General features: G+C 31.7%; 1 protein-coding gene across 1 annotated transcript in view; it reads left to right on the top strand.

The window, feature by feature from the left end:
* Positions 1-24,767, top strand: part of LOC129226754 (chondroadherin-like) — a 62,606-nt gene extending 37,839 nt beyond the window's left edge. Inside the window, exons 4-6 of the mRNA XM_054861385.1 lie at positions 18,564-18,744; positions 20,546-20,685; positions 23,305-24,767. Coding sequence (XP_054717360.1) covers positions 18,564-18,744; positions 20,546-20,685; positions 23,305-23,561 — 578 coding nt within the window. The 3' untranslated portion in view covers positions 23,562-24,767. The remainder of the gene's footprint in view (positions 1-18,563; positions 18,745-20,545; positions 20,686-23,304) is intronic.
* Positions 24,768-25,331: the final 564 nt, after the last annotated feature.

Genomic DNA, 25,331 nt, shown 5'->3' with positions numbered 1-25,331 from the left:
ATCAATCGGATTTTTTTCGAACTGGTCTATAAACATTCTCAGTACCAAAAATAACAAACGGTGAAAGTTTCAGCCAAATCTGCCGGGTAGTTTTTGAGTTCATGGATGACATACAGACAAACATTCATTTTTATATATATAGATAACCAAAAGATCCCCTTGAAGTTCCTCTACGTTAGAAATACCGCACTAAGTGTGTATACGTGATAAAAATTTCACTGGATGGAAAAAACGAAGCATATCATTTAGGGTTGGTTGGGTAAGTGGGACCCCTTTAGAGAATAGTTCGTTTTTAATACCTTATACAAAAGTTTTGAAACAAATAGAAACTTATTGTCTTATTTTATCTTGGACATCATTAATAAACAAAAGTTCATAATTATTTTCTAAAATAATGTTTTAACTATTCTTAATGATTATATTTTGTAAAAAATCGGATTGGTGTTATACTTACCCCACAGCGAGGGGTAAGTGGAACACCCTCCTTTCATTTAAATTTAGATGAAACATACCTAAAAAACGGGTTAGAGGGCCTTACATGATAAAGTATTTTAATGTTTAGTGTGATTTATGTTTTTGTAAATGCGTCCATTTGTGAGATATGTATTGTCTGTTAATCTGTATCACAGAAAATTTCAAAATTAAGATCAATTTTGGTGAATTAGCCAAAACTATAAGTTGAAAAAGCGATTGGAAACGTTAAATGAGATTGCTTCTATATAAAGTTGGCTAAGGGAGAATCATTATTACTTCATCCTTAGTAATTACTCCAACACCATCTGCACCATGCCAAGAAAAGGAGTTACTATTTCTATTCGTTCTTGCAAATTCAACAGTATTTTTTAGTTTGTACTATCAACTTCCAACATCAGACCTACTTCATGGTTTACTTTGATGTAAGTTTAAGAAATGCATAATCACCAGCTTTAACAGTTTTTGTAGTTGAACTATTAATTCCTACTAGGAATCATCATAGTTGTCTTATATTTCACTAATACATATATTTAGTCACAGTTGCTTTTGATTTTAAAATCCCCATTATTACAGGGGGATCTACGTACCAAATAGTTACGGGACCCATTTACCCATTATAGCAAAAATTTACGGGATGAGTGGGACCTCACTTAAACAATTATTAATCTAATTTCATACAAAAATTTTGTTGCTGTATAACTTCATAAAAAATAATTATTATAAAAATGAATGAAAACTTATTTAGAAAAAAAAACACTTCTTTGGAAAATTATGCTTGAAGTCGCAAAAAAAATTTTTTTTTTTCAGAATTTCTTTTCGATTAAGTGCTATGAAAAAAAAAATCCACGATGTCCAAATATGTGCATAACCAATCACTGTGATGAAATTTAACATCATCAGTGCAAAAAATTTTGAAAACTTGATCCATATTTTAGTTTTAGAGGGGTGACCCACTTACCTCAACCAATCCTATATGAAAACAACAGAACAACACTTTAAAAACAATTCAGAAACGTTCCTGGAAAATAATGGACAGCTACTGTGCCCAATTTCTGCCACTCCCATATCTTGCAAAAAACAGGAACGTTTTCCGCTAAAAGTCAGTACCCTTCCTGAAATTATCCTTGAACGTTTCTAAATAATACAGAAATCTAAACGATTAAAAGTCATTCAGGTTTCTTTAACCTTGAGAGAAAACGAAATAAGGTTTTAAGTAATCGCTTGGCCTTTCCTAATTTATTAAAAAAGTCACTACAGCCTAATTGCAACCAAGGCCACAACTAAAACAGAACTACAAGCAAGTACCAAGCACTTCACTTTCCTTAAACTCTTGCAATGCTGTGCAATCCGGAGACTAGTTTACTCTCATTGGGGCCTTCGTAAATCTGTACGGGTCGTAAGCAAGTTGAAGCAGATGCGCTAAATAAACGAGCTTAGGTAATTTTTAAATTTGAAGCCAACAATATTTTTCACAACAACGAGAGAAATCTGTATTTGTGCAGTTTGTAGTAATTTAATAACCGTTTTGACAAATATACATAATTTTCTCAGGAAGTTGGTGAAAACATGTGAAATCCCGAAACGTTCTATGGAATTAATCAGGGATGTTTCGGAATTCTTTTTTACATTGAATTAGTAAGGTCGAACTTCTCTAGAAGTTAGAAAAAATATGAGTTTTTGAAAGTGCCTAAATTTTATTGGCGTTGTTGGGATATTGTTGTTTTATACATACAACTGAAATGCTCTTTTTTTTCAGTAATCATATACTTTGGGCATCTCAGTTCGCTAATGGATCGTTAATAAGTAATTTCAATACAATTTTATCCCAAGATTTGTTTTTCACTTACCTAACTTTCCTCTGTATTATCAACTACTTCATTAACTACCGCTGAAACATAATTGCAACATGCGCTATCCATACTGTTTTTTGACTTGTGCTATATCATCCTTCTTATTATTGCAGAAAATATAACAACATGGGTGCCTACGAGGAGGTGGGTCATGGAGCAGACCGTATCTCAGATATTAAGTCTCATTAAGGGAAGGATTTGTTCCCGGAGAGTTTTCCGTAATATTTGTTTGAGAGCGTCATTGTTCTTAAGCAGGGCTCGACTAACTTGACGCCCAAGCTATTCCTTTAAGTAAATGCAAAATTATATTTAACTTTTCCGCAATGTCGGTCACTTTTCCACAGTTTCGGTAACTTTTCCGCAGTGTCGGTTACTTTTCTGCAGTGTCGTTTATTTCTCTGCAGTGTCGTTTGCTTTTCTGCAGTGTCGTTTACTTTTCTGCAGTGTCGTTTACTTTTCCACAGTGTCGGTTACTTTTCCACAGTGTCGCAGTGTTCTTTCGTGGCCGTTGTACATAGCACTGCGAAGCCCTGGTCCGTCACATTGTTTGCTTGTGCTTAGGCTTACAACTGTATTTTTACATTCATTTTTAGACATTAATATTTTTATATATAAATTAAATATTGAAGAGGATATTGCCCCCCCCCCCCCGACACATATTAAAAAATGCTCATTTACCTAACAATTCTTTTTTTAGAGTATTCTTACTTCATTCGTCAGTATATAAAAGAAAAATATATTGCACAAAATTAGTTACTATCCTTAATTTTGCTTGAAATTCTAATGAAATTCAAGAGATAAAGCTCTCTTACTCATACAGAACTATTCAAATGAGATAAATACCAATAAAGTATCTGTGAAGAAGTTTTTTTTATTATTAATAAATCATTGACTTTCTCTTATTTTCTGAAAAATACACGATTGTTAAATGTTATGCGTAGGTTTTTCAAAAATTTGTTGCTCTTTAGGAAGATGAGGAATGTGTGCGGTAATTGGGGCCTGCTCCTAAAGGAAGTACCCCCTCCCCCGATGAAAAACAAAATAAAAATTCGTTAAAATATATTTATAAAAGTATTTTAAACCTTAATCCTAAATTTCCTCGTTATTATTTCTATAACGAAATATTTTTCAATCACCTAAAACGAGTACGTCAACCAACCCTAATATCCGAAATTTATTTCATGCCACCTGGAAAATTCGCCATAAATCATACACGAGCAATTTATTTCGATCTAAGTTTGTATGATTAATTGTCGTGATTGGAAAGTGCATAGCTACGTGACAAGGTGAAGCGATTGGTAGCGGATATTAACTTCAATTACTATTCCTTTCGTACCTAAGGCAAAAATATTCGATATAACTCTTTTGGTTGTCAGCGAGGAACATGTCTCGAATTCCTGACTGACATTTTTATATTTAGTGTTAGGTTGATTTTATAAAAAAGGCAGTATTTTTCTGACAGTTCTTGGTGTGTTCAAGATATATTTCTTTAATTAATTAGTGTGATGTTGAAATGTGTCTTGATTACTCTTAGCTTGTGAATGAAGAAAACTGTTTAGTTACAATCAAAATTAATCAGGTCTACATGGATTTGTTTCTGCCATTGATTCTAAGGGATTAATTTAAATATATGATTGAGGATTTGTATTTTTTCAAAAAGGTTTTTTTTCCTTGAGGAATTAGTTTTCTTTTTTTTTTCATTTATTTTATACCAAGCATGTTTTTAATGATCACATGTATTTTTTTTAACTTTTACAGATTTTTTTAAACAACGACTTAATACAGCAATTATTGTCTAAATACAATACTTGAACGTGTGTTTGGGACACAAAAAACCTTTTCTAAATGTAAAAGAGTTAAAATTGTCTGATTCTAGGCAATAGTCACAACCTAAGACTGAACTAAAATTGTAAAATCTGAAAAGCCAGGAAAGTCCTTATGTGTAAACAAGCTATTTCTGGTTTTAATGGAAAATTTTGTGTATCATGGTTTATGAAAAACTCTTTTTCTAAAAGATATAGACGCAGTAATATTTCTTAATTCACCCAGGAGACCTGGAATCCAAGATTTGCCGAAATTTGGTCATTGTGAATTAAACATGTTGACAAAGCAATATAGTAGGGGAAGCTGCTGTACCCACGGACAAAATTTACTTTTCAATTTTTGTTGGTCTCCGGGAATGGATAATCGATCGGAAAAATTTTCTGGCAGAATTTACAGCTTATCATCTAATTGGGCAATTTTTGTCAGGTGAAAATCTCAATGCTTTCAATCTCGAAAAAATTTCGTAAAAACCATATTTTTTGTCCGTGGGTACAACAACATGTTCACCCCCACGGACAGATGCCTTTGTTCCCATGGACATTGTTAAGGTTCACTTCATTAATTTATAGTGGACTGTATTTTTTAAAAGGTAAATTGAAAAACGTAGGTAGAACACTTTTATTATGTAACTAAACATAATGTGTAAACAAATCTTGGTGCACCTGAGTCTTCAGGCAACGACTGCCGAAGCACAATGTGCGAGCCTTTTAACAACTGTGATGGTGCCACATGCGCATTATTTCTAGAGTTGAGATGTAACAGACATATTAAAAAATAATATATAACTAGGTCTGAGAAACTATATTATACTCAATACATTTTCGTAAGTCATTTTATATTGAAATACTTCAAACACCCATTGAAAATAACATTAAATAAAATGTCAAACGAAAATTAAACTTTGAAAATCAATCGAAGTTTTTTCCCTTTTTTTAATTTGCCTTAATCACTAACATCAGTGAACTCTTTAAAAAAGTTGTTAGTCTTAAGAGAGTTAATAATGTTATGAATAATTAATATGTTTTTAAACAAAAAAAAAAATAACTAGATTCATGATAGTATGGCTCTCTATGTACCTACATAATAACTTCAATTTATATACAAATTGAAATCTTTAACCAAAATTAACCCATCACAAAAAACTCAGTTTAGATTAAATCAACAAAAATCTAGAGAAGTCGACTTCAAATGAAAATAGTTGGGATTGACGGTCTGAAGATCCGAGAACAGGTGGGGGTTACTTCAACACTATATCTTCTAGCTCTATTTCAAATTCATCATCATTGTTGAAAGTAAAATTCGGACTTTGATGACAAGGCACCATTTTGAGGCACTTCTCATTGTAAGAAGACTAAAGTATGACCCAAGGAGACTAAAAATTGCTGTCTGTGGGTACACATGGTTGTGCGTCCTTGGGTATAAAGTTATGCCGAAACAAAACCTTCAAAATATAGGGAATCATGATACCTACAACAAAAATGAGTAATACAATACACGACGGAAAAAAAAAGATATTGCTGATGTTATTTTTTACTTAGATCCTACTAAAACCGAAAAAAATATGATAGAATCTTAAATGTTGGTTTGATGGGGTTGAAACTTTCTGGGGTATTGGAGAGGGCTGTGACACACACGTTGAACCCAAATTAGGATCCCTCTCGACGATACCCGGAATTTCCCGACCAGCATCCGTAGGTACAACCGTCAGTGGGTACAGCAGCTTCTCACGCATATAATGATATGATACTAGTCTGTAGCAACAGACATATTCTGTTGCCGTCGCAGTCACAGTGAAAGTAACCTTAATATGTCATTTTTTGCAACTGATAGAATCCAGCATTCAAGTTTAAGGACACATCCTCATATATATAATTGCCAATGATCGCGTTACGCTCCTGACGTCATTTGATAATATGTTTTAGTAATGTTTAACATGCTTGGAAATGCTTCTGTGACAAGGCTGAACTCGATCCGGTAACTTAACTATTCTACTGGTAAGATTGGGTGTCATTTAAGGGGAATGAAGCAACGAAAAAATAGTTGACAATGAACGCTGTCTAATGGAGTTTAGGTCTAATCGACTGGAATAAGAGTTAAAATTTCAACTATCAAAGTGTTACCAAACACGCAATTGCTTCGTTCAAAGTTAGAAGCAATATCACCTGTCATATCTTTACGGGTGATTTTCTAGTACGTTTAATAAGTCCTGGATGTGGGGTTACATGTTTGACTGCAAGCAGTTAGTTTTCCTATCACTGTTCTAAAAACGTCTCCAGTAAATAACTTCGCTTCGAATTAGGGCTCATTTCGACAGAAGAACTCATCGCTCTCATTCGTTCTTTCTGTCATTCGTCTTTCTGTTCGTCACTTTCAGTCAATCTCAGTACGAAGATTTCTTCCAACATTGCCGAATACTGTGGTCGCTGCAGACGCGGAAGCCAAGAGGCAATTATAGATTGGGTATTAGGTTTTATAGACAGGGAGTACTTCAATTTAAAGAAACGACTAGGGGCTAGACCCAGATCTTTTATTTTGGTCCACATTTTACACTCATTCTCGTTAATTCCTATTCGTGTGTTCATATGGCATTAATGAGTCCCTACGGAATAAAAGATATAACCGCCCTTGTGCTTAGTTTGCAGAAATGCCCAATTAAGAGTACCTGGGCTACCCATATTCTGATTATGTTTATTTTTTTCTTTTTTCACCGCGAAGTATTGTTCACTGTTTTAAAGGTTGACCACGGATAGATGGCGGATGACCTTGAAGCAAAACATCATTTGTATCATTCGTAATAGGTAGAATCTGCCAAAAAGTACCGAATAGTAAGAGGTACGGTCTCGCTAATCATATCTATTCCAGAATAATACCAAAAAAGCTGTTACAAATGATACTAATTATGATTTTGCTTTAAGGTCATTCACCTTCTTTTCGTGGTCAAGCTATACTAACTAACCACGGCAGTGCAATGTTATGTATCTACAACATTTCAGCAATTGACAACAGATAAAAATTATTTATTTGAAAAATTATTGTAAAAATATTGTTAAATTTCTTTTGAATTTTATTCACAAATCTATCCCGTAGTGCGTCGTTCTTCATGGGTTAGAGCAGGAATATAAACCTAAAACAACCTAAATTCCTCTTTTGGTGAGACAACAAAAAAGCATGGTGAATTTAAAACTGCGACTTATCTCAAACCTTAAAACGTTCCCTTTTATTTAGCGTAAAAATAAGTGATGTGGCTATCTTCAAACAGATTTTGATAAATGTTATTATAGAATGACTTTCTTAATGTAAACAGACGAAATATAGCTCACGGTTTTTCATTTTAAGACTAAAAAAAGGGAATAAACATATTTAAAATGTCTTAAGATAAAATAACAATTGCAAGTTCAAGCTTAATTTTGATTAATAGAAAACAAGAAATACAATTTAAGCGGAGATTGCAACATTTTCCCATCAGTTGTCTCAAATTTAAAGTAAAGTAAGGTTTTATTTACTCTTAATTTTTTTGGAAGCAACAAATAGCACGATGTATCCGAATGAGCAACATAATTGGGTGCGATATAAAGAGGAGTTATTGTATATATTCCTGAAAAAGAACATTTAGATATTATAAAAAAGTTTCTCCCCGACAATAAGAGAGCTTCATATTAAAATAATTAGCTGCAAGACGTAAAATAAAGAAGCAAGAAAAAAAAAAAAAAGCTACCGTTCATTTTTTTCTAAAATATATTCTTGAGAAAATAATAAAACTGAAAAAATATGAAGTATTATTTTAAGCTACGAAAAAAACGAGAACATTTTCTGAATAAATTTAGATGATAGAAAAATAGTATATATGAGTATTATCATCTTTTTGTATTTAGAAGGGGGGGGGGTCATTTTTCTTCTGGCAAAACGTCCTTTCCCCCCTTACATTTGCGAAAAATCATACGAAAATATTTTAAAAGAGAAGTTTCTATCATTAAAAATAGTTGACAGACGCAAATACAATTGTATTAGTTAAAGTATTTTTTCACCTTAAATTTTATTCATGAGTTATGTGGCATGCACTATGTTTTTTGTTTCAAAAATAAAGAACAGATGCATTGCAATATTAAAAAGTAAGAACTTCTACACACAAAAAGACAACGTTTCTTGCTTTAAACGGCAAGAAATGGAATTGATAACATAATAAGAAATAAAAATTGTTGCCTTTTGTACGGGATTTTTTTTAAGCATTAATGTTTTTTAAGCACAAATTTTCAAATGGTCGCGTACAGTTAATAAATCTATTAAATTTTCAGTGCTTGTACAAAAAAAAAAACTAAATGTCTTCTTCACCAACAGCTTTTAATCTAGGGGTTTTCAATCCTAGAGAAAGGAGGGGGTAGAATAATTTCAAGGAGGGCAAAAATTTGCTTTATTTTGTAACGGTATGTCTATATTTTCGCATTATCATTCCATCCCTTGAGGTTTTTAGTGTTTTTCATCTACGTATCTCCGTGAATTTTCTGCATCAGCATTCATAAAAGAGCAAAATATCTGAGAAGGCATTGATGGTGTCATTTATGATAGTTGTAACCTAATATAGAACGACCTGGTGTGTGCATCACATGATTTCCTTTTACACCAATTTAATGTTATTTTCCCATTATTGGAAAATTTAATGTGATTCAATAGTTAACTCTCTAAATATCACCAACAGTGGCCAATTTGAAATCAGATAAGAAAAAAAAAAAAAAAAATCGCCATTTTGGCGATTTAAAAAAAATCGTCAAAACTTGGCGACAAAACTTGGCGACCAAAAGACTGTCGATATATTGCCACGTGTCCGCCAAATTATAACATGACTTAAGTTTGCATCAGAATTAACAATGATTTCCCCCAAAAAAGTGTGAAACATCCCCTTTGAAACATCCGAATGCAACCAAAAAGGGAGGTGAACAACTAGATAACACTAGGAATGTACGTACCAAATTTCAACTTTCTAGGACATACCGTTCCTAAGTTATGCGACATACATACGCACATACACACATACATACGTACATACGGACGTCACGAGAAAAGTCGTTGTATTTAACTCGGGGAATGTCAAAATGGATATTTCGGGTGTCTATACGTTCTTAGGCACTTATCCGCGTGTGATTGTAAAAAAAAAAAAAAAAAAAAAAAAAAAAACTTATCAATCATTAGTTCGGGGGTGAGCAACGTGGAAATTAAGGCCACATTTTGAGTGAAATTTTTTCGCGAATACAATGTTTCCTTTTTTTGTAAAAGGAAGTAACAAAAGAGTGACAGCCCCGCCATTTATGTTATGAGGGTAACTGGTGTTGCATGCCATTCTTACCTGTATCTTATATTATCTGAAGTTAAATTGCACATAGTTCTTTGATTTCATATGTTCTCATAATTAAGTGATGTGTGGTAACAAATTTTATTTACAGACTTATCATATTCTTATATAACAACTATCTTTAGCCATTCAAATCAGTTCCAGTTTTAAATCCCGTTTTCCCGGCTTTACTACCGCATATGAGAGATGGGGCGTGGCCTCATATCAGAAAACAAAGGAGGGCTGAGACTCAGAGGTTCAAAGTCCCTGTTGTAGACCATGTCATATTTCCAACACATTTATTTTTGGCTAAAATATGCGCAAAGAGGGCTAAGTTGTTTAAAATTGTAAGCTTTTTTTATGCACAAAAGGTATACTAATGCAGTCAACACGGTCAGCTTCTTTTCAACGGTGGAAACAAAGAAATTATCTTGATATTGCGCTTTTATATATGAAGCAGTGAGAAGCAAAGGATGTAAGTGGACATTTTCAAATTTTGAGTAAAACGCGTTTAAAGATAACTTTCTAGGTAGGCTTTCATTGATTTTTTTCTAAATCATCCTGTGCGGTTGGACCAACCAGGGTTAATGTATGTCTTTGTTCAATACAGAGGAGAAGTTCACCTACCATTTGTACTGTTTATCTCGAAAGTTTTAATTTTCCCACTTACACTCCTTGCTTCTCAATGCATAATATATATTTCTTATGCTGTTAATACCTACTCTTGGAATATTTCGATATTCTGGTACTTGTGCACGTCTTAATAATAACTAATGAGATTTTCTGTTGTTTTGAATTACTTATATGTTGCTAAATCTATGTAGGTCTCAATTCAAGCGTTGAAAGTGAACATTAAAATGTCCTAAAAAAATTAAAAAAAAAACGAAAGTAGATTTTTCAAGTCACACTCCCTCCTATATTTTTGTTTTTAGGTCAAAACAATTGTAAAAACAGTTTCATTTAATTTGAACAACGGAAATCCGTGCCGGCTTTCGCATGAAAGTGTGAACCAGCACTGTGTACTAGGCCGAATAAAAAAAAAATGTTTTGTAAGTTCAAAATTAAATGTGAATAAAAATTTGCCCCTATAGCTCTACATGTACCACAAAAATATTTTGAACACATGAAAATCGGTCTAGTACACAATGCTGGTTTACACTTTCAGGCGCAAATGGGCACGAGTTGCCGTTGCTCAAATTAAATGAAACTATTTTTACAATTGTTTTGACTAAAAACAAAAAATATAAGATGGTGTGTGACTTGAAAAATCGAATTTCGTGGAGTCCCCATGTTCAAGTATATGCACTCCTTCGTTTTGAATTTCATAACCATGGAAAACTCTCGTAATATTCACCAGTGTTATATTGTCGTATATTTTCAAGAAAAAACAAACGAAAAAGTATATTTGAAGTAAATTTTGAAACACTTTAGATTAAAAAGCAACTACATCTGATTATATACAAATGCCACAGACGTCACCACCCGACGACGTAATAAGAATCAATGTCTACAAAGTTGAAGATAAATTAAACAAGTGCTTGAATGACGTCTAATGATAAAATGACTTCAATATTGGATGAAAATTTCTCGATCACTAAAAGAAGAAAAACGAAGTGAAGACATTTTTTCTCTCGGACATATATTTGCTCATAAAAAAAACCCGAAGAACCTTTTCAATTACGTTTAGCAACGTTAATTGAGTTCTGAGACACCACGTTAAACTGTATTGGGTCCGCCGCCACATAAAAACTTGCAATAACTGCAATTACATTGACACATATTTCACTTTTTTAATTAAGTATAGGCTGCAAAAGAAAGGAAAGATTCACTGCGAGTTTTATAAAACGAGAAATTCGGGCAATCAAGGATGAAAGCATACTGGGAATAGAAAAATTCTCAGGACTTCAAACAAGACTGGTTCTTTTCCGTTCATTACATGTCTGTTTAATTGCTAGAACATGACACGCATTGCTCTTCTTAAGATTTAATTAGGCTATTTTTAATTAAGCGCTGTTTTTTCTAGTTTCCACGTATTTTTTACCCACGTTCTTTATTAAGCTTGGGTCGCATTCCTTCTTCAGTTGTAGTAAAAATTCAACGTGAAAAGAGGAATAGAATACAACATAAAACGTAGTTTGGTTTACAAATGTATTTAATTAGGAAGAAATTAGCTGAAAATACACTAGACTTTTTTTTTCGGTTGATAAAAGTAAAATTGTTTTCGAGAACTTACTAGGAGAAACATTGTACATATACGATATGTTTTTTGGTGCTAAAGAAACGTAATAAGCAGAACATTTAAATGTATTTTATTTCCTAAAGGTGCTTCATCCGACAATAATTAACTTTATATATTATACATAAAGCAAAAACTGTTTTTATAAGCATTTTAATTTCTTTTTTTGTTGGAATTTAAAAGTTCTCGTAATTACGCATTTGGTGGGTGCAAAGGATTTCGAGGCTCCATGCCATTCAAATGAATTTATGTTTGTCTGTTCACTTAGCATCACTCTTCTGAGCTCTTCTGATAAGATTAGTCGGAGTGAAAACATGCCTAAAAGTAGTAACTTTTGTAAATAATTTAACATTTTGATAAGACCGAACCTAAATGAGCATTTCAAAATTTTGAATTCAGAATGTGTATCTACGGTATGAAGTCAGAAAACAATTGACATTTCTCAATTTGTTTTGAAAGATGTCACCTCAGGGCCCAAGGTCCAGCACGACCACCAGTTTCAGAATAAGTAGCTTAATGCATTCGTTAGGACAGTTCACTTTTTCACCTCCCAACCTTTTTATAGTGCTTTGTATATGAAACGTTAAAAAGAAACATACGAACCAGGCTTGGAGTCGATTACGGTAGAATCTAATCGATTACGATTACGATTACAGGCTTGACAAATGCGACATACGATACGGCTCGTTTATGATCCTCATTTGACAACTGTCAGCAGTGCCTAAAGATCCTCATTTTTACGCTTCTATTGAAGTTTTTTCTTCTCCTCTCCGGATTCCATCTCCTTTATACCATAGTAGAATCTCAGCTAACAAGTTTTCACTTGCAGCAAGTCAGGCATACACGACTACAAAGAGAAATTACGATTATTGAAATTAAGATTACAGTTACGATTATGCAAGAAACAGTTGATTAAAATTACGACTACAAGATTATGAATGTCTCATTGCCAGATTATGATTATGAATACGATTACACAAAAATGTAATCGATTACGCAGATTACGATTACTCCAAGCCTGATACGAACTTTAGAATATTGCAACTTGCACAAAAAATTAAATACTGCATATCGTCACCTCAGAGCAAAAGTAAGATATCTTAGTATTATTTCTGGAATTAAATATCTGACTGTTGATCTGGCGCGACGATATGTGTGCGATATACAACGCTAACAACATAATAATAAAACAACTCCAATAAGCATTGACCGATCCTTTGAGCAACCCCTACATTAGCACAACTTTGTACCGAGTAGAAAAGCAAACGTGTTATTAAAACTTCAGTCACAAACATAAGTTTATACAAAACAATAGTATAATGCTAAAAAAGTCAATATTTATCGCAAATATATTTTTCAAAATAAGCCTGGGTAAATGTGCCCTGAGTGTTATTTCCTTCTTTTGTGTTGTAAATCTTTCCTGTGTGTGTCACTTTGAATGCAATACTTTATGTATGCAAAGCTGCTTATCTTTTGTATAAATGAATAAATAAAAAAAAAACAAAAAAAAAAAAAAAAACTCGAGGTTATAAAAAATGAAACACGTGTACATTGAAACATATTATTTCCTTTAATTATAATTATTTCTCCTCAAAAATGAAATCAATGCAAGTATTTGCAAACAAATAGGTAACTTCTTTGGGTTCTGCAGATTCATATTTTACAGTTTAGCACCGTCATTTTGGGATAAAAAATTAAATAATTCTACTTTTCGGCGTTAGTCTACCTTAGTAAAACTGGTAACTTTTGATTCATTTTTCTTACTTAATATGTTAACTTACGATATGACACATTATGCATTTTTGGGAATATCAAAAATGAAAAATAATGAAGTTTCATGATACATTCATAACAATACTAATAAATTAAACAGTTCTACTTTTTGAGAGTTGTTTACCTGAGGAGCACTGACCACTTTTGTCTCATTTGCATTAATTGCTATGCTAATCTACGTCATGACTCGTTATATATTTTTGAGAAAATTAATCATGAAGATGAATGACATTTCATGATAAATTTAATTCAATGATTTCAAATAATTTCAAATAATAATGATGATAAAGTGTTTGAAGAGAAATGTCAACAATTTCAAATTTTTAATATTCTCCACCAGCTATGTACAAACAAATAAGTTTCCTCCGTTTGTAGAATTGTGAACTGACATTTCATTAAGCGAAAAAGAGTTTATAAACTGGAAGCTACTTGCAATTCTCTCGTTTATCGTTTGATTGATACGAATTGCGGTGATAAGTTTTTCAATAGACACTTGTGAACATGACTCGCGTTGTTAACTGCAGTTTTACGTTGTCTTTTCTCCCAAATCATCACGTCGCCTGATTAAATTACCCGTAACGAAGCGAAAACATTTTTTACACGGGTAAAACAAACTATGTCCTTAACAGCAGCCTTTTGCCTGGACTAGAATAATAATCATCTATTTAAAAGGGTTTCTTTCTTTCACACTCCAATATCAACATGAAGCTAATTCTGACTATTGAGAAAAACGTGTAATAACTACTGTTATTTTTATCAACTTCTATTGAAAAATAAATCTGATTTGGCCACAATAGGACTTTCAAGTATGCCTATCAAAAAACCAATGTTTTCAAATAAAATGAAAAAAAAATAGTAATAATAATAAAATAAGCATGCGAACTTATGAACAGTGTCTAACAAATCCCATGAACCTAAACAACATAACCTAACGGCTGTCTTTTTCAGAACGAGGGAAAGTCCCTCCTCCCATGAATATCATTGATACTCCAACGAACTATCGCTGTCTTTTGTCTTAAAAATTCCAAGTACTGATATTGTGCAAGTATTTATATTGATAACTACTAAATAAGGATTTTTTAACTTTCAGCATTATTCTATTTTTTTCTGAATAATAAAATATCAATGTCCGACGTATGTGTAAATTGATACAAAAACAAAAGTAGTTAAGTAAAGAGCTTGAAAATTTAACGCTAACGTTAAAAATTTAGTAAATTGATTGTAATTTAAGTTCAGAAAATTGCCGATTTTCAGTGAAGTAGAATGTTATCTAAATATGTAAAGTTGTAGTTTCAATAACCTTTTAAAGAATTATAAACTGAACAAGAAAAAAAATTTCTTTTAAGTTAAATATTCCTTTAAAAAATGAAGTTTAAGAAATAATGTTTTTTTTTTAAATAAATGAATGTAAGGTCTTATTTTTCTGCATTGGGTTTTAATCTGATTTTAGCTGAGATGTTTTACGAAGTAAAGAGGATTTTAATTTTACCTCCGATTTAGAAGTATTACTTTTTTAAACCTTAAAAAAACTTAAGCCCTTACACATAATGACTGTGGTAGTTATAGATAATTGCACTATCACGTTTGAAGAAATTGGATGTGTTTTTTGGCATATAAGATCAAAAACCGAAACAGAAAAAAAAAAAATAAAACGTGCAAAAAGAACAAAACTACAAGTGTCCTACATATCAATTTCGCAGAGTAATCAGTAAAACGATTAGAACAGTTATACTTCTTGATTTTCATTAACTAATGCAAAAAAAAAACCATTATATCCGATACTTTAAACTTAATTTTGAATAATCTATATCGCTCTCTTGCATTGAAATTTGAGAAAAAGGGTTAGCTCAGGAACGAAATTGAATTGCACCATTAAGGTTTGGGGCAATGATAAGTAATATTTTCGAAATAGCATGTGATCAACAAAATCACTTCAACTACCACAAATACTAATAATATAATAATAATAATAATAACAGCAAAAATAATGGTGATAATGATGATAGTAATAACAATAATTATAAGAATAATAATAATATTAATAGTTAAACATATAAAAGAAGGATAGAAAAAAGTCACTGACAACGCAAAACATACAAAAAAAAAAAAAAAGCCGTGCGATTTTTAGAATATAAACCCAATCAACGTCGAAACAAATTTTAATAAACATTTTCAAATACTTTTTTCTTTAGGAGAAAATAAACTTGTTTATGAAACAAAATGTAAGGATTAAAAGTAAAGCAAGTCCATTAATAATACACCACGAGCGAGACCTCTAACTTTCAAAAAGTGAACTTCCATTTTGTTAAAAAAATTAATTTTGTAAAGCGATCTAGAATATGTTTATACTGTACCTTGGCATACTTTTATCTGTACCTTGGCATTTCCACGGGTAGCTGACTGACATTTTTTTAAGCAAATAAATAAGTATTTTGTAATATTAAACACAAAATATACATTAAAAAAAATCTTTCGCCGTAGAAAATTGTATTTTTTAAGCATAATGGCATAATTAAATTCTCAAAATACATTTTGGGCGATTAAAAAAATCATAGTAACTGACTGACGTATTTGTTTTTAAAATGTCAGTCAGGGGGGGGTTACCATGTTTTTTATAAATATTTAAAAATCATCCAAATGTACTTCGGAAACTTAATTATACCATTAAATTCAGGTTAAAAAATACAATATTAAAGGGAAAAAGATGTTTTGCATTACATATATTTTGCATTGAATTTTACAATAAGTATTGTTTTGCACAAAAAATGTCAGTCAGTTACCCGTGGAATTACTCATATAAAGTTATTATAAATATCGATTATTAGGGAGACATCATCAAAAAGTAAAAATCCCCCGTTGTCGCTTTTAACGTGCAAAACTTTGAACTAAACGTTCTAACTTTGAAAAGTTGCTAAGGAACATTTCAAGCACTTGCTAAAGTTTTGAAACATACATTTTTACTTTTAAACTTCAACCAATTAAAGTTCAAATAATTTTCCACTAAGTTGTTTGAGACGGAAGTTTCAATTCGTTAAAGATCAAAGATAAGAATTAAAAGAAGCGTTTTAACTGGCTATGTAAACAAATAAGGGTAAACTAAAAACGACTTGCATTCCTCTAAATCAAGGCAGCAGAGTGAAATATTTACAACAAAAAATGTATCGTACGATGAGAAAAGAGAAGGTTTACGCAGAGTGTTATGATTTCCCTTTCCCCCCTCTCCCTAGAAGATTTTTGGTTTCGTTTCTGGTTTGTTGGTGCGTTTGTAAAAGAAACTGCTCTAATGCAGTAAAAACACAAGTCCAACCAGTGGGAAAAAGAAAATTATTTTGCCGTTTTCACTTTGAAATTGTACAGTAGAAGATTACTACTGCTCAATTAAAAAGAATTTTTTTTTGCTTATTTTTGAGAAAAAATACAAACTGTACATTTACTAAGGGGAAGAGTATTAACTTTCTACTTGGACTGCCAAACAATGTATTTGTTTTTTTTTTTTTTTTTAATTTATTATTATTATTTTTTGATTTGCGGTAGATATGCCATTTCAGCATTTTTTGTGCATTTTCAATGTCACAAAACTGAGTGTTTGTCAAAGGGACAGCTAGTATCTAGGTCATTAGGGACCCTAATACAGACTTCCGATAAACGACTTATCCCCCGAGACATCTTGTGACCCATTACCTCCACTTACACAATTTAGACACAATGGTGATAAGGACGGAAATTTTCTCCTGCCTTCTATACCCGTAGTGAACATATTAACAATAGGTCACAGGATTTTCAAGTCCAAAATTTAACAAGCTCCTCCAGCGTTGCATACGCCGGATCTGCAGGATCTCGGACATCGATCCTGTGATACTCCAATCATAAATTAGAAGACCAATAGGGAAGCATCACTACGATTCCCCGGATCCCATCTTAGTTATCATGATTAGAATGAGAGCAGCATAAGTCATTCTAATATAGTTTCAAGTAATTGAAGGTTTTTAAAAACATGTACAAAAAAAGAAATCAAAATCAGGGCTACAAAAAATTACTTTTATTAGGAGACTTTGTGTCATAGGGACATTTTTATCTTTATTATGCACCAACTTTTATGAATAGCTGCTTGTATATTTTTAAATATCAATTTTATGATTTACACTATCGCCATTCTATACTTACGACGGGTTTACTTAAAGAAAAGCAAATACATGCAATTAGTGTTATGAGTGAGTGAAAAGAAGGAAGAAAATTCTATCTGCTGGTTCACTCAGCAACAAAGAAACTGACTTGCTCCATCGGTATTCAGTTTAGCTTAGGGGTAAACTTGTCTGTGGTCCTAGTGGACAAGTACGTATATATATTTTTTTTCTCTGGAGTATTTTTTGTGGGAACGCCATAATTTCTTTTACACGTTATGAATCTTCATAAATAATGTATCATGTTGATAATGTCTGCTTCCGCTTTTAGTGAAAAATAAATAAATCCAGTCGAATCTCCATAATTTGAAGCTTCATGACTCGAATATTCCTTTATCATGAAGTTTTCATTGGAGTTCAAGCACTTGGCTGTGAAAACTTTCTAAAATTAAAAACATATTTTATCTGGTCAGTTTGGAATTTCGAGTTATCGATAATTGACTGAAATATACAGTTTGACATAGCATTAGGCCTTTAACTGAGAGTTTCAAAGTTCAAATCACTGTTCAGACGATCTACCTCTGTATCTCTATTAATTCGTGAGTTATTGAGTTCGTAAGATTCTAACTAACAAACATGTTAATTTTTATACCTGGTTCTTTTACAGCAAGGCTAAAAATCTCGAGAGCGGCATTGGTCGGCTAGAATATTTTAGTATTTTTGGAACATTGATGCACGTTTGAGAGGAACTAAAGAGAAACTTCATTCTATGCTAAAGTAGTAACGCTTTTTACCTATGCCATTATCATTCTCAAGTCCAGTTGTTGCAATGAAGTATTTAAAAAAACGGTTAAATTTAGGATGAGCTTTATGACCAAAATAAATATTTTAAAAACATTTTTTATCTGTACATACTTTATCAGCATGATTTTTATGTAAAACTTCATCATTTTTTCTTTCAGATTCCCTGGAATGGCTTAAATTAGGCGGAAACCAGCTAACTTCTATACCCCATTCTGCGTTCCAAAATTTTTCTCGCTTAAGGCAGCTAGATCTTCGTTGTAACTTAGTCACAAAAGTCTCGCTGAGGTCTTTTGAAGCTTACGGAAAGAGTCTGAAGTTCATATTTTTGCAAAAGAATAGGCAAGTTTCATTTTTGCATATTTTATTAGACATACTAAAACTTATTATTCTTCACCATGGTGGCTTTCTTTTTTTATTCCTATTTTACTTGTTACAAAAACAAAATATGGTGAATTTCATTTGAGGAGCACGTTACTAAACAAATTTAACAATGAAAAATAAACTAATAGGTAGCACTCATAAAAACATAGTTATGGACACTTTTTTTTTCGTCATACCTTACTTGCCTCGTTCCACGTTATCAATATATAGTCTGAAAAGTCTGCAGAAATTTTAAGAAAAGTTGTTATTTTTTATGACTTGGGCGAGAAATTGAAAGTATCACTCGGTTTCACATTTGCATCTGCAAAGCGTGTGAAAATTGTCGTTAATTTCTTACAGAAACCCGCTAAATTTAGTGATTTTTCTTAAAACATGGGCAGAGAGCTAAAGAGCTTTAATTTCGGTAATGGAGAAACAAGGAAAAATGATTTATGTGTCCAAAAACACGTTTGACTGCGACTAATTTAGATTTTTTTAAACATTACTGCTCTATCGTATGGTTTCCTGATGAAGTGTTCAGTGCTTTACAATGCACAAGTAACATAGTGCAACCAGCAATTAGTTGAATAATTTGACATAACACTAGAATTTATTAACAACTATAGCAAAGTAATCATTCTTTTAGGTATCCCTAAGTTCTATGAAGACCACAAGTAGTTCAATTTTCATTAATATCTGACTTTAAAAAGTATGTGTGTGTGTGTCTCAGATAACCTTCTAATATTTTCAATTCTTTGAATCGTCAAAAACAATGCTATACAAAATGATTATGTGTTTTTTAGGTGTAAAAATTTTTAAAAAGTCAAAGGTATTTTTTAAACAGTGAAGAAAATTTTCACTTTTTTATGTAAATTATGTTCTCGTATTTTATTTCATTATTTTTACCTTAGTTTTTGACTTGCAAGTTAACTTATTAAATGAAATAATATTTCTTTGTTTTGCTATTTGTTTTCCTTGAACTGAATTTGATGAAAAACCAATATTCATTTATAGGTCTGAGAGGATGACTTACGCAGTCGTATGAGAAAGATATTACTGCGGTTAAATTTATTTTTTGTTTAAAATAATAGAATTTGTTTATGAACTAATATGTTCTATAGACACTCAGAGATTTCGTAAAAACGTCAACTTTGCTCAATACGAAACCTTTTCCGTTTCATTGCTTACTATGGTGCGATATATTGAGAATACTTACGTGACGTATGAGGGTAGAAGAAAGATAATGATTGAATTGCATTGGAGTAAGCACATGGGAAGTCGTTATTTTTCCTGTTGGGAGTGGGATGGGGGGGGGGGAGTTAAAAGGAAAACTAACGGATTGACAATAGTTGTAAACCACTCCGCTATTTATTGCTATTTTGGATCTAACACAAGAAGACGAATCCATCGTCAGTTTGGCAGTTCTGGCGTTGATTAGCACCATTTATTTAGAGTTCAGATTCGTCGCCAACTTGGAGAAGTATCACCATGAGAAAAAACGAACTTGGCGATAAGTTTCCAAGTGGTTACAAATTAAAGATGTTTCCTCAGTTTGAACGAAAATTAAAAGCCGGTGACCAGGATAGCTAACGCGCTATTTAATCATTTTATCACGAAAAAATACATATACATCATGCTATTAGTAATGTAAAAACACTCTTATTTTGATGCATTGTTAAAATTAACGTTATGGTTAATATGTAATCGTTAACGATTTTTTTTCCTTTGTTTTGGCTAAGTTGTTAATGTTCAAGTTTTAAACCTCTTTTTTCGATTTTAGCATTCAGACGATAGAAGATGGTGCTCTAGATGTATTGGAATCAGCACAGTGGTTATATCTTCATTCAAATCAGCTGACGGAATTAAAATATGACACATTCAAATCTGTGATTGACAATTTGCATGTACTGGATCTTCATGGTAGGCATTTTGTTCAGATAACAATAGCAACTGTAATCGATTTTTCTATTTTGCTCTTACGAAACTAATGAAAACTAACTAAATCTAAAATATGCGGTTATTTATTTATTTATTTATTTTTTCACCAAAATGTTCCTTTTAAATTCAAGCTGTATGTCAGGTTGTGCGATATGACTAGAAGTATATAAAATGAGCAGATATTTAGTTTTCAATAGGTACGCTTCTATTAACTTACTTATCTAAATAAGAATTATTTCTAAATATTTACTCTTGAAAGTCATTTGGGCTCTTGCTTAATTGATAAAAAATATAAGTTCGTACTTACTGTGTACCACTATGGCAGTGGAAATTTCTTCCTGATCCTTCAGTAGGAAATTATGACAATTTGTTCCTACTAAGTCAAACTACTTCGCTAAGGGGCTTTGGATAAAATAAACTGAATTTCACTGTTTCAACTTTAGATCAATCTGCTATTTTGGATTTATTGAAACATAAAATTTTGTTCATTGAGCTCTAAACTACTCTCTGAGAGTAACTGGGATTTAAAAAGGAAATAAAAACAACTAACTTTTTCATTCTTCCTTTTTTTGGAAGGGTAAATTTTAATGTAGGTTACTTTTGTTTCTATTTTATATAATTTCAAGGCATACTTTGAATTTATGAATTTTTTTTTCTTCTTTGAACGATTTTTAGGGTACATAACATGTATTCAAAGAGTCGAATGCAACCTTCGAGACACATATTAAGTATTGTTCATGACAATTTCTCCTTCCGAAAATAGGAAGAATAAAAAACTTCGTAGTTTCCACCAGAGCACAGTGTTTATGGGGAGATGAAAAAACATGTATTGCCCATCAAAAATAAGTTAACTGGTTAAATGCATAGAAAAATATTTTCGGTAATTTTCCACATAACATGTAAAACTAGGTAAAATCAGTAACTTCGCACTTATGTACCTGCTGGACATATAAAAATGTAAGATCATTTAACTCTAAAAAAGTACCTTTTTTTCTCCTAATTCAATTCAAGCGATGATAGCGCCTACATAACTGTTTGGAAAGACCTTAACTATCAGAATATCTTCTAGACGATGCCTTGTGATGCCTTGTGTTAAGTCACAACAATTTAGTTAAAAAAATTACAAGAAGTGTGGTAATAGGGCTTGATTCCATTTACCTTAACTGACCATAATAATTTATCAGTTATTCCTGAGCAACATGTTTCTTTATAACTTAACCTTGAATAAGGAAGTAATAAATATACTTCCAAGTTCAATAAGTTAGTCTCTAATCTGGTTTAGTGTCTTTATAAACTATTTCACCATTCCTGAATGGATAATACATTTCTACATCAATGAGAAACATAATATATAAAGGTTTAAACACAAGAATAACTCTACTTTATCTGTCTATCTGTCTACAAAATGGGGTAAGGCTTAGAGTTACATGCATTTGTTTTTATGGTCTAACGGACTAAACATCCCCCCCCCCTTGACTAATTTGAATCCGAATGATAATTTTAAAATTTTAATGTAGCGTTAAAAAGTCAAAGAACCTAACCTGGCAGCATTGAGAAGGCTACGCAGATCCTAATCACATCATGACGACGCTGCCAAGTAAAGTTTGCCTCAACTATCGTTTAACAGTTATTCATGCATAACATGTTTCATTATTACTTAATCTTGATTAAAGCAGTGTTAAATAAATTTTCTTTAAGTTAAACTAATGCTAAAAGAGTTAGAGTTTCTAATCTTAAATCTATTATAGACACGTGTAGTGTCTCTAATAAACTATTTCACCATTTCTGAATGGATAATACATTTTTACATCAATGGGAAGCATAATACATTAAGGTTTAAACACAAGAACTCTACTTTCTATCTCTACACAATGGGGTAAGGCTAAAAGTTACGTGCAAATTTTTGTATAGCGTAAAGGACAAATATTTTTTTTTCACAGGTAATGTCCATAGGTTCGTAATGCTTTTTCATAGAGAGCAAAATAAAATTTCTCTAAACTTATTTGCAGTTTTCAACACCATTAAAAAATGTTATCATTTATAATTATAAAGCAATGAAAACGCAACGAAAAATTATCATAAAATTACGCATCGTAATTAATTTACATATAATGTTATCAATAAATAACATACAGTTATCAATTTTGTACTACTATCAACCAATAACAGTAATAAAATAACGCAAAATAGTAACTAAGTTATTCTTTAACTTTATAAATATTTTATTATTTTATGTGTTTTATGATCATTACTGCAGTTGTCAGGTTAAGGGTAGTAACATATTTTTTTTGTCATACATTTTACGTTAGCTTTATTGTACAAGCTTGTTTATTTGATTTCTGCTGAAAAAAAAAGAAAAAAAAAAGTCTAATTCCAAAATGTCTCTATTGTTTGAATGAAATCCAAAACGTGTTTCTTCTACTATCTCAGAAACTCATTTCTACTAATATTGCCGTTTACCTGCCCACCGCAGGTCGAAATCAATATTAGTTTCAGCTATAATGATAAAAATATAATTTTTAATAAATTAGACGATAAAATGACCAAAGGATATGTTTTCTGATTCCTGTCTCTATCTAAAAAAATATTTTGTTTTTGCAGATAATCCGTTTGCTTGTGAGTGTGACACATTGTGGTTCCGAGACTGGTTAGTAAGTAAAGGACAAAACGTGGTAAATCTTCCAAAAGAGACAAAATGTGCTGCTCCTAAACAGCATGCGCAGAAGCCCATCGTCAAACTGGCCAACAGCAGTTTTGCCTGTTCGTGTGCTTTTGGACTAACTAGCGCACCGACCAATACCTTTGGAGTATTTTCTCTGATTTTCCTGTCAATTTTCATGTTTTTTATGTGTAGATAATAAAAAATAATTAAACACACTTTTATAATGATATTTGAATGATATACATTTTTAATGGTGAAGAAATAAGAACTTCAATATCAAAATAAAGGAATACTGGAGAAGTTGAAAAAGTCTTGTACCAATCTTAGCAATTTTCGTTCCCATTGCTGTCAATTATTTTACAAAAACAATGCCACAAAACTACGATAAAAATATTTTAATTTTAATATTCATATGTTTAATATACCTTAAATTACGTTTTTTTAAAAATGTTAACACATATGTATCATTGATCCAAAAGTGAAATGCAACATGTTTCTTTTTTTTTTCTTTTACTATCCGGAAAGGATTTCATTCTGAACTCTTCCGTACGATATTTACTATTGATAATTTAAAGTTATTTTTATTTATTTTTTAATTCGTTTATTGTAATCTCTTGTGTGAAAAAAGTAAGGCATATAATCTGTTGATGCCTTTCAAAAAGAATATAAATAAATAAACTTCGAATTGAAACTAGAAAAGTTTTGAATCTGAAATGAATTTCTACTAAAAACGTTTTAATCTACGATTTTTATTAAACTGTACATATTACAGATCTATGTATTTTATCGCTGCTTGTTTACTTACTGAATTGAAAAAGGAGCCAAAAAAAGGCATTTACGAATTTCTTCAAAACTGTTTTTGATTAATTCTATAGAATTCATGAACATGCTATTATTAATAACTTTAAATATAGCAGAGTAATTAAATGAGCAACTGTACAAGTTGAATCAGATTTTCTAAAACAGAAATTTAAAACGAAATATTTAAATTAAAAAAAAAACGCGACCGGCAGTTTAAGCAGGTTAAATAATCGTAATCAAAAAGTTTTATTTCTCTTTTTCTTTACTATTGAACATCCAAAACTACATAAAAATCAAAAATAAAGTTTTGTACATGATATTTGTTTTTTCAACTGCTTTGAGCTTCAATGCACAATATTTTCTGTGTAGAAGTACTACGTGTATGTTTCGTCTGTCTTTGTTACATGTAACTGTACTAATTTGTAAAATGTGTCTGTCATTTGTACATATCCAATCACGCCAATGAGAAATGTACTAAACATTATGCGTGATACTATCTTCTTTTATATTTTATCACATTTATGTACATATTAATGAATATAAATATATTATATATATACATATAAAATGAACATATCCTTGTTGTACCATTAGCAATAAAATCGTGAACTCACGGAATTGTGTTTTCATAGTTACTATCATTTATTGAAAAGAACAGAATAAACCATTGTGGAAAAGAAGTTTAGAATAGAGGGCAAAATGCAATACGTAGTACGATCCAAAAGTTCGGGGACAAGTTGTAAAAAACCTTATCCTGAATAGTTCACATCACCGAAGCAAGTTCACATCCACCTTTAAAATCCTGACCTTAAGCCACTGCCAACAAGCCTGCTGCTTGCACTTCTGCCAACATTTGTATAACTTTTGGAAACACTCCTGCAAGCCATTTTTCGAATCCTCCTGTAAGGCCTCCTGCAACGCATCTTTGACTTCATCTGACGAAAGAAAGCGAAGTCCCTGCTTTAACTGTTGGGAATAGGTAAAAGTCACACGGGTCTAAGTCCGACGAAACGTGGTGTTATTTGTTTGACATCCAATCGAAGCTTGCATTCTTACGAGCAAACCACACGATCAAGAAAATTCGAAAAAAATCCAAACTGGTAGCATTTGGAAGAGCATCGTAAAATAAGTTTGTGGCACAAAAATTACGTGCCCTCGTGGCCCC

The sequence above is a fragment of the Uloborus diversus genome, chromosome 7 (genome assembly GCF_026930045.1).
Source record: "Uloborus diversus isolate 005 chromosome 7, Udiv.v.3.1, whole genome shotgun sequence".
NCBI classification, from domain to species: Eukaryota; Metazoa; Arthropoda; class Arachnida; order Araneae; family Uloboridae; genus Uloborus; species Uloborus diversus.
The sequence above is the reverse complement of the archived record's forward strand: the minus strand, read 5'-3'. Positions and strand labels throughout refer to the sequence as shown.